Here is a 9931-nt window from a genome sequence, read left to right on the forward strand (position 1 = left end):
TGTAAACGGGGGTTTCCAGGGTAAAACGGACAAATTAAAAATACTTCGGGGGTTTAATGCGCCATAATTCTGCTATGGCAGCATAAAGACATATTGTTTTATCAAACATAACAGTTCTTTTGGCTTTAAAGATTTATTTAAAGATGGGTGCAAGAGCAGAAACCTCTAAATTCAGAAATTTCTAAATTTTCAAACGGTTGTTAAACAGCTTGGTTTTTCATAAGTTTGAGATGCAGTACATTAACTGTATAGTTAACAAATATTTTTTTCAAAATCTAGTCTCAATCATAGCCACGTTGTCATAGTTTACTAAATTGGGCGAATTGTAGTGGTGTAAACTGTATATCACTTTACACTTTATGTTAGCTATTGTAGAGCCCACATGGAAATCTTCTGATGAAAGATGGCCGCCAGTTACATACGCCGCCGACTACGCCTTTCCACATATAGCCTTATATATGTGATATCTGAAGTTTGACATCTGTCGTCGGTACCGCTGCTTCCCTTAAAAATAATAAGGTCTGGCTTTGATTTACTTCAATTATGATTTTATATATGACAAGATATGACAGTGAAAGACATGTTTCTCGAGTTTTTGCGCTAAAACAAAAACCAAATAACTTTGTAACGAATGGCTTAGCTCTTTTAAGTTAGCATGTTGTTTATGACAAATATCTAATGTGGTTGTCAAAACAGCAATCTTTTTGAAGTCAAGGTTGTTGTGTCATCGTACTACTACATTATAGTGATTAAAATATCATACAAATAATTTGAATGCCTAACATGGTCATTATCTTGTAAAGGGGGTTAATTAAATGAAACAGCAAAGCTAAAGGGGAAGAAATGGTCACCTTCCCAAAAACTGCTGTGAAGATAAGTGTTTTAATTTGTCCTCTATAAACGCGCACCTATTGGTTTTTACGTCTGACTTTTCTGTTTTTGGAAATGACATCTTGCTTCTGAAATGTTAGTGCTTTTCGGTGTTGATGTCTTCTAAAGGTGTGTTAAAGCACAGGTGGCAAAAGTATTTTCAGGGTTTCCCCCAGAAAACTGCCTGGTAGTAGAGATTCCCACCAGTGTCCCACTATGTTTTTGGAAATATTATTAATTCATTTTCCGAAATCAATAAAAATAAAAATGTTAAGTTGAAATTTTCGAATTATGACTGCTATGTGATATTATAAGCATTTATTAACAATACTTAAATGCAGAGTCTTACAAAAAGGCACAGTCTTTAAATAAAGTTTTAACCAACATAACATAAAAATAATTTCAATTTAGTGCAATAGCAGAGAGCTAGGACAGGTTTTTTACTCCATTAAATATTCAGTTCTTTATTAAGAAATGTTCACATATCAATGTCTGATCTTGCTTTTCTTTATCTCTAAAGAAGAAAATGATTTAATTGCAGGCAAACAAAAAAAAATAACATTGTTTTACGCATTCAACCAAATTTATCAGCAAAAATGCATATTCTAACTGAGGAAAAAGGACACCCTACCACCTAATAGCTAATGTTACCTCCTTTGGCTGAAATAGCTTCAGTGACACGCTTTTTGTAGCCATCTACCAGTCTTTGATGTCGGTCTGAAGAAAGTTTACCCCACTACTCAACACAGAATACTTCAACAGTGACTGACTGTTGAAGTGAGTTAAAACACCATGGTGAGATCAAAGGAGCTGTCTGAGACCTTCAGAAAGAAGATTGTTGACGCTTATGAGTCTGGTAACGGATTTCAAAAGATCTCAAAAGAACGTAAAATCAGCCATTCCACTGTCCGGAAAATAGTCTACAAGTGGAGGACATTCAAAACAACTGCCAACATGCCCAGGCCTGGCCATCCAAGCAAGTTCACCCCAAGAGCAGACCGCAAGATGCTAGGAGAAGTCTCCAAAAACCCTAAAATGTCACCACGGGACCTATAGCAGGCTCTTGCTACTGTTGATGTGAAAGTACATGCTTGTACAATCAGAAAAAGTCTTCAGAAGTTTAACCTTCATGGGAGGTGTGCAAGGAGTAAACCTTTGCTCTCTAAGAAGAACAAAAAGGCCAGACTGAAGTTTGCCAGAATGAATGTAGACAAAGACCAGGACTTCTGGAATAATCTTCTTTGGACTGATGAATCTAAAATTGAATTATTTGGAGACCAGAAGAGAGGACATGTTTGGCGTAAACCCAATACAGCATTCCAGGAAAATAACCTTATACCAACTGTGAAACATGGGAGTGGAAGTGTCATGGTTTGGGGATGCTTTGCTGCAGCAGGACCTGGCCAGCTCACCATCATAGAATCCACCATGAATTCTATCGAGTATCAGAGGGCGCTTGAGGAACATGTGAGATCATCTGTGAAAAAATAAAGCTTGAAGCGAAACTGGACCCTGCATCATGACAATGACCCAAAACATACCAGTAAATCCACCAAAGACTGGCTGAAAAGGAAGAGAGTCCTGCAATGTCCGAGTCAAAGCCCAGATCTTAATCCCATTGAGATGCTGCGGGGTGACTTGAAACGGCTGTACATGCAAGAACCCCTCAAACATCTCACAACTGGAAGTATTTTGCGATGAGGAGTGGGGCAAACTGTCTTCAGACCGATGTCAAAGACTGGTAGATGGCTACAAAAAGCGTCACACTGAAGTTATTTCAGCCAAAGGGGGTAACAGTAGCTATAAGATGGTATGGTGTCCTAACCTTTTCCTCAGTTAGAATATGCATTTTTGTTGATATATTTGGTGTGATCAGTAAAACAATGTTATTTTTTGCTGTTTACCTGCTATTAAATCACTTTCTTTTCCAGAGATAAAGAAAAACACGATCAGACGTGTGAACATTTCTTAATAAAGAATTGAATATTTAATGGGGTGTCCTAATTTTTTCACATGCCTGTATATCAACTTCAAGAGTCGCCATTGCACTTCCAAATGAATCACCAGACATCTATAATAATTTGTGATTGTATATAGAATGTATTAATAATCTATTTACATTTTATTTATAATTGATTCTGCATGTTCTCCTCAAGTATTAAGTTTCGGATGTTAAATTGAGTGATTTATTTGCTGTTTAAAACTTGCAGTAAAAAAAAAAAATTAAGTTGCTATTTTGGTCAAAAACTTAAATAATATGTTAAATATTGCTATTGATCCTGAAAATATAGGTGATTATCTCTGCATTTGGTGATTTTTGTGCATCTAGTGTAAAATCTGAGACTTTAACAGCCATTTTAAGTTACTTACATAAAAAAATAATCAGGATTTTATAAGGGAACGACTTTGAATTTTTGATGCCGCTGCTCATGGAGACTCATATATGGCTAAGATAGGTGCCTGTTTTGGTTTTAGGTCGGTAGCAGCTTTGGTTTTGAAAATATTCCTTCTAAAAATCGGCCCCGTTTCCTGTGTCATGTCAATAGGTTATGAAGTCTATGCTTGAATAAAATAAAAGCATCTGATCAATTTATTAGAACACACTTGAATACAGAATTGCACTTGAGTAGAAAAGTAAAAATGAATTGTCAGTCCTCCTACCACAATATTCGCGGAGAAAATCAACCAAGCCACCAGTTCATAATTTTATATTTTGTATTTTTATTTCAGTTACTCTGCATTTCGAGGTTTTTAATTGTGAACTGTCTAATTTACAGCACAGTAGAAGAGTCAGCGTGTCCTCCATCAGTTATCCAATGCTAATTTGCAGTTGAGAGTAAAGTCATCATGGACCTGTAAAAGTGTCCGGACTGCCATGGAAGCTCCAGTCACAGCAGCCCCTCCTCTCAACTCGTCAACCCTGCCCACCCCTCTACCCCTACGTCCGGCTCTGCCTCCCTCGGTCAGGCTCGGCTTCACCATCCTGTACACGGTGCTGTACGGTGGCGTTTTCCTGGTTGTGTACGCCCAGCTCTGGCTTCTCCTTCGCTACAGACACAAACGTTGGAGCTATCAGAGCATCTTTCTTTTCCTCTCCCTGCTGTGGGCCGCCCTGCGCACAACCTTGTTTTCTTTTTACTTTCGGAACACTCTGGAGGCCAACCGCCTCCCTGTGGCGGTCTACTGGCTCTTCTACTGCTTCCCTGTCTGCTTACAGTTTTTCACACTGAGCCTTATCAACTTGTATTTCACTCAGGTGAGACAAATGTGGTTTCCTACTTGGAGATGTTTTGCAACAATGTCAGGGATTAACATTTCTATGTTTTTACAGGTGCTACTCAAAGCCAGAGAAACTTACAGCGCTGATGTGGAAAAACGATTGTGAGTAAATATCTGACGATGTTTAACCCTTTCATGGACAGTGGTCACAGACACGATTAATTCTTTTTGGTTTAGGTGTGCGGCCCGCTGCACGTACGGGACGCTAAACGCTATCTTCCTTTGCGTCAACGTGGCCTGTGCGGCACTCGCAGACCACGGGGAAAGCAAAGGAATGCTGCACACCTGGAATTTAGTCCTGGTCCGTGTACTTGTCAATGACTTGCTGTTCATCTTGGATGCGGTGTTGCTAGCTGCCTTGCTGCTGCTGCTGCTGCTGACCCGACACTCTCGTTCGACTGGATCGCAACTGACTAGAAAGGTGAGAGTTTTTAAAAGACAACACTGACAAGGACTTAACGTTATTATCATAACAGGGGACCATAGTGTGTCGCACAGCAACACTGGGCGCAGCAGTCATCTTCCTGTTTACCAGCAGAGCTTGCTACAACCTCAGCGTCTTGTTTCTGTCTCAGAACCACCATATTGAGTCTTTTGGCTTCGACTGGTACAATGTCTCTGATCAGGTATGTGTCCAGTGGCTTGTATCGACTTTTCCATTAGTTTTTTTTTTTTAGATTTTTGCATCCGCCAGTGAGTGAAACGTACGGAAGGCAGACATTTTGTATTCTGTTCTGTATATCTGTTTATATCTTTGTATTCAAGATAACCCAAGAACGAATATAGGGATTATTATCAAATGTGGCGGATATTTTTGGAATATAAAATTGAAAATAAATATTTGGTGGTAGTGAGATCAAAGGTCACAGAGGTCAGAAATGTTTTTGTTGATCATTCAAGAACAAATAAAGGGATTATTATCGAATGTGGCGACTATTTTTGGAACATAAAATGGAAAACAATATTTGGTGGTAGTGAGGTCAAAGGTCACAGAGGTCAGAAATGTTTTTGTTGAAGATCATTCAAGAAAGAATAAAGGGATTACTATTAAATGTGGCGGATATTTTTGGAACATGAACTGGAAAAAAAGAATATTTGGTGGTAGTGAGGTCAAAGGTCACAGAGGTCAGAAATGTTTTTGTTGAAGATCAGTCAAGAAAGAATAAAGGGATTATTATCAAATGTGGCGGATATTTTCGGAACATGAAATGGAAAAGAATATTAGGTTGTAGTGAGGTCAAAGAGGTTAGAAGAGTTTTTGTTAAATATTATTCAAGGACGAATAAAGGTTGTTATCAAATGTGGCGGATATTTTTGGAACATGAAATGGAAAAGAATATTAGGTTGTAGTGAGGTCAAAGAGGTCAGAAGTGTTTTTGTTAAAGATTATTCAAGGACGAATAAAGGGATTATTATCAAATGTGGCGGATATTTTTAGAACATGAAATGGAAAAAAAGAATATTTGGTGGTAGTGAGGTCAAAGGTCACAGAGGTCAGAAATTTTTTTGTTGAAGATCATTTAAGAATGAATAAAGGGTTTATTATCAAACGTGGCGTATATTTTTGGAACATGAAAAAAAAAATTGGTCGTAGTGATGTCAAAGGTAACAGAGGTCAGAAATTTTCTTGTTGACGATCATTCAAGAACGAATAAAGGGATTATTATCGAATGTGGCGGCTATTTTTGGAACATGAAATGGAAAAGAATATTTGGTGGTAGAGAGGTCAAAGGTCACAGAGCTCAGAATGTTTTTGAAGATCATTCAAGAACAAATGAAGGGATTATCAAATGTGGCGCATATTTTTGGAACATAAAATGGAAAAAAATATTTAGCGGTAGTGAGGTCAAGGTCACAGAGGTCAGAAATATTTTTGTTGAAGATCATTCAAGAAAGAATAAAGGGATCATTATCAAATGTGGCAGATATTTTGGAAGCTGAATTGGAAAAAAAGAATATTAGGTTGTAGTGAGGTCAAAGAGGTCAGAAGTGTTTTTGTTAAAGATCATTCAAGAACGAATAAAGGGATTATTATCAAATGTTGTGGATATTTTTGAAACATGAAATGGAAAAGAATATTTGGTGGTAGGGAGGTCAAAGGTCACAGAGGTCAGAAATGTTTTTGTTGAAGATCATTCAAGAAAGAATAAAGGGATTATTATTATTAAATGTGGCGGATATTTTTGGAACATGAACTGGAAAAAAAGAATATTTGGTGATAGTGAGGTTAAAGGTCACAGAAGTCATAAATGTTTTTGTTGAAGATCATTCAAGAACGAATAAAGGGATTATTATCAAATGTGATGTATATTTTTCGAACATAAAATGGAAAAAAATAGTTGGCGGTAGTGAGGTCAAGGTCACAGAGGTCAGAAATGTTTTTGTTGAAGATCAATCAAGAAAGAATAAAGGGATGATTATCAAATGTGGCGGATATTTTGGAACATGAATTGGAAAAAAAGAATATTAGGTTGTAGTGAGGTCAAAGAGGTCAGAAGTGTTTTTGTTAAAGATTATTCAAGAACGAATAAAGGGATTATTATCAAATGTGGCGGATATTTTGGGAACATGAAATGGAAAAAAAGAATATTTGGTGGTAGTGAGGTCAAAGGTCACAGAGGTCAGAAATGTTTTTGTTGAAGATCATTTAAGAACGAATAAAGGGTTTATTATCAAACGTGGCGTATATTTTTGGAACATGAAAAAAAAAATTGGTCGTAGTGAGGTCAAAGGTAACAGAGGTCAGAAATTTTTTTGTGCCATTTTTTCCCCGTGCCATTGATGATGATAGACTGCTTTTCTCATCCATCTGTAAATTTAAATCCGTTAGTCACTAATATTCATTTGATTGCCGTCAGTGGAAGCCAGTGAGTTAAATTTTGAGGTAATGAGGTCAAAAGACACAGAGATCAGAAATGTTTGTGTTCAGGAATCAAGATAACTTAAGAATAATGGAATTATCAAACTTGCACGACGTGTGTGTAATATAAAAGACGTGTTGAAATTTTGGAGTAATGAGGTCACAGGTCATAACTACGTGTTCAAGATAGCAAGAATGAAGAAAGGTATTACAGGGATTCCTCGTTTTTCTTGGTTAATGGGGACCAGAATCTGCCGTGATAAGTGAAAAACCGCGAGGTACCCCGCCAAAAAAAAAAAAAAATTTGTGTGTTCAATTAAAGATGTCCGATCGGGTCCGATCACGTCATTTTCAAAGTATCGGAATCGGCAAAAAAATATCGGACATGCCTTTTTTTAATATATATATTTTTTAATTAAATCGTTTTGTAATTGTATTTAACATTACAGACAAAATGTCTTACACTCATCCAGAGTCTTTAGTTTTGGCTTAAAGTAGGGCTATCAAATTTATCGCGTTAACGGCAGTAATTAATTTTTTTTTAATTAATCACGTTTAACGCAATTAACGCATGCGTTGCACGACCCACTCACGCATTGTCGCATTCAATCTATAAAGGCGCCGTTTTACCCGTATATAGAGCTAAAAGGCAGCGTAAAATGAGTAGAGTGAATTTTGGCAGTCTTTGGAGCCTTTTTTTAATTGGCTAAAGCCTTACAATTTATCTCTCAACAATTAGAAATATCGTGAGAAGCAATGTGGGGAAGAAAGGTAGTAATTGATCTTTTTCTTAACACCCTATGTTATTTCCCAACGCAGAGAAGATATATCAATTGATGCCACTACGCACAGTCATAGTTGCACTTCCCATCATGCATTTGGGCAGAACAGTTAAATGGCTACAGTATCATTTACTGAAAGCTCAACAAATACACTAGATGGCAATATTTAGTCACAATATACAAAGTAACATTTATCCTTTAAGAATTACAAGTCTTTCTATCCGTGGATCCCTCTCACAGAAAGAATGTTAATAATATAAATGCCATCTTGAGGATTTATTGTCATAATAAACTAATATAGTACTGTATGTTGAATGTATATATTCGTCCGAGTTTTATTCATTTTTTTCTTAATGCATTGCCAAAATGTATATGATCGGGAAAAATTATCGGGAATGATTGGAATTGAATTGGGAGCAAAAAAAAAAGCAATCGGATCGGGAAATATCGGGATCGGCAGATACTCAAACTAAAACGATCAGGATCGGATCGGGAGCAAAAAAACATGATCGGAACAACCCTATGTTCAATATATTTATTCAGATTTAGCATTGGAAAGAAGTACGCTATTTGACCTTTTTTCCCCTCAAAGTATAACAAAAAAACTTATGTATACAAATATATTTTAATGTTTTTAAAACACTTCAAATGAAATAATCATGATAAGCTTTAAACATGGTACTGTCCCACTGAATTATTTTTAAACAAGAATAAAGTACAAAAATTCTTGGCTTTATTAAATGCTTCATTGAGTGGGTTCACTCAAATCCGCTCAAGTTGCTCACTTACAATAAGTTGCCACAGCCACTGTTTAACAAGTTAAACGATGATTGACACACGCGGCGCGAAGGGAGCGCAGGGTCACTGTATAGTAAAATTTACAGGATATGTTTGTAATTTGAAATGGGAGTGATAAATAGTTCAAATTGAATATGTGTGTTTGTGTTCTAGATCAAGAATGAATAAAGGGGTCATGTTCATATTTGCCGCATGTTTTGTAATATATAATGGAAGAGGATTAAATTTTGGGGTATTTAGGACAAAGGTCACTGGGCAAAATTGAATTTGGATGCTTTGGCGCGGTTTCACAGGCTGACCTGCGTAATGACCTTGGCGACAGGGGCTACCTGGCTTTCGGTGCCATTCTCTTCATCTGGGAGCTGCTACCGACCACTCTTCTCATTGTCATCTTCAGAGTTCGCCGTCCTACTCAAGAGGTAGTTAGGAATAACACAATTAGTCGACATTAGAATTTTTACATTTCTGTGTTGTCCTGACAGGTCAACAACTTGACCGTCAACAACAGGGTTCTACCTCGTCATTTTTTCTTCGACGATCCTCAAGGTAGTAGTGAGGAAGTAGCTGCTCCATGGACTTCTACGTACAGCCCACAATCAAGGTTAGCTAAGCAACTGTACCCACAATAATGTCAACGGATTTCATCTTTGTCCTTTCTTTTCGTTAGCTGGTACGTAGCAGAGACCACTCCTCTACTGTTTGCCAACAACCCCCCAAACCAGAATCACCAACACCACTCTTTTTACTCTACCCCGCAAAACTGACAGCAAATATAAGCGTGGACTGTGGCGCTCAAGGAAAAACAAAACCAGCTTAACAGCCAGTACATTTTGCACTGAAAAGCCTCAGGAACTGTCAACAAAAATGCTATGTGCACCTTCTAGTTGTTGTAACAATTACATTGAAAAATAGATTGTTGTTCAAAGGGAATGAATTTGACATAGATTGCCAAAAAATGAGTCTCAGCTAAACGTGAACTTTGGTTGCGTGCATTTTATCACCTGGACCATCAATTTATTGTTAAAATTGACAAATAGGTAGCTCTTACAATTCCTCGAAAAGCTTCATTTGCATTCCTTTATTAGAATGTATTTACTAGTGGGAAGGGACAATGAAAACCTACCACTGCTACAGATGAACTGGAAGCTTTTCATTCCACTTTGTTTTACTTCGTGATCATTCGTATTTGAAAGTTTTAAGTTATTGTATTAACAGTTTGGTTGACAACTGTAGAAAGCAATTCTGACAATCACATTTACTTTGTAAAAAAAATAAAGTGTTGCTTATGCTACCAGTTTAGTGTGATTTCTTATTTTATTGAAAACCTAGAATGAATTTCAAA

The 9931-nt window shown here is 37.0% G+C and overlaps 1 protein-coding gene across 1 annotated transcript; it reads left to right on the forward strand.

Moving 5' to 3' along the window:
* The first annotated feature begins 376 nt into the window (after positions 1-376).
* Positions 377-9860, forward strand: gpr137 (G protein-coupled receptor 137). Its single transcript, XM_057849813.1, has 8 exons — positions 377-519; positions 3648-4126; positions 4202-4251; positions 4327-4570; positions 4626-4775; positions 8883-9008; positions 9072-9190; positions 9257-9860. Exons 2-8 carry the CDS (start codon positions 3746-3748, stop codon positions 9351-9353), a joined length of 1167 nt encoding a protein of 388 aa, XP_057705796.1. The 5' UTR covers positions 377-519; positions 3648-3745; the 3' UTR covers positions 9354-9860.
* The last annotated feature ends 71 nt before the right edge of the window (positions 9861-9931 follow it).

Source organism: Corythoichthys intestinalis, chromosome 11, assembly GCF_030265065.1.
Source record: "Corythoichthys intestinalis isolate RoL2023-P3 chromosome 11, ASM3026506v1, whole genome shotgun sequence".
Taxonomy (NCBI): domain Eukaryota; kingdom Metazoa; phylum Chordata; class Actinopteri; order Syngnathiformes; family Syngnathidae; genus Corythoichthys; species Corythoichthys intestinalis.

What these genes read in the sequence shown, in the direction of transcription:
- gpr137 (XM_057849813.1), top strand. Translation starts at nt 3,746, where the DNA reads ATGGAAGCTCCAGTCACAGCAGCCCCTCCTCTCAACTCGTCAACCCTG. An exon ending in GATCGCAACTGACTAGAAAG is followed by an intron (nt 4,571 to 4,625) that starts GTGAGAGTTTTT and finishes TTATCATAACAG; the next exon opens with GGGACCATAGTGTGTCGCAC. An exon ending in TTCGCCGTCCTACTCAAGAG is followed by an intron (nt 9,009 to 9,071) that starts GTAGTTAGGAAT and finishes TTGTCCTGACAG; the next exon opens with GTCAACAACTTGACCGTCAA.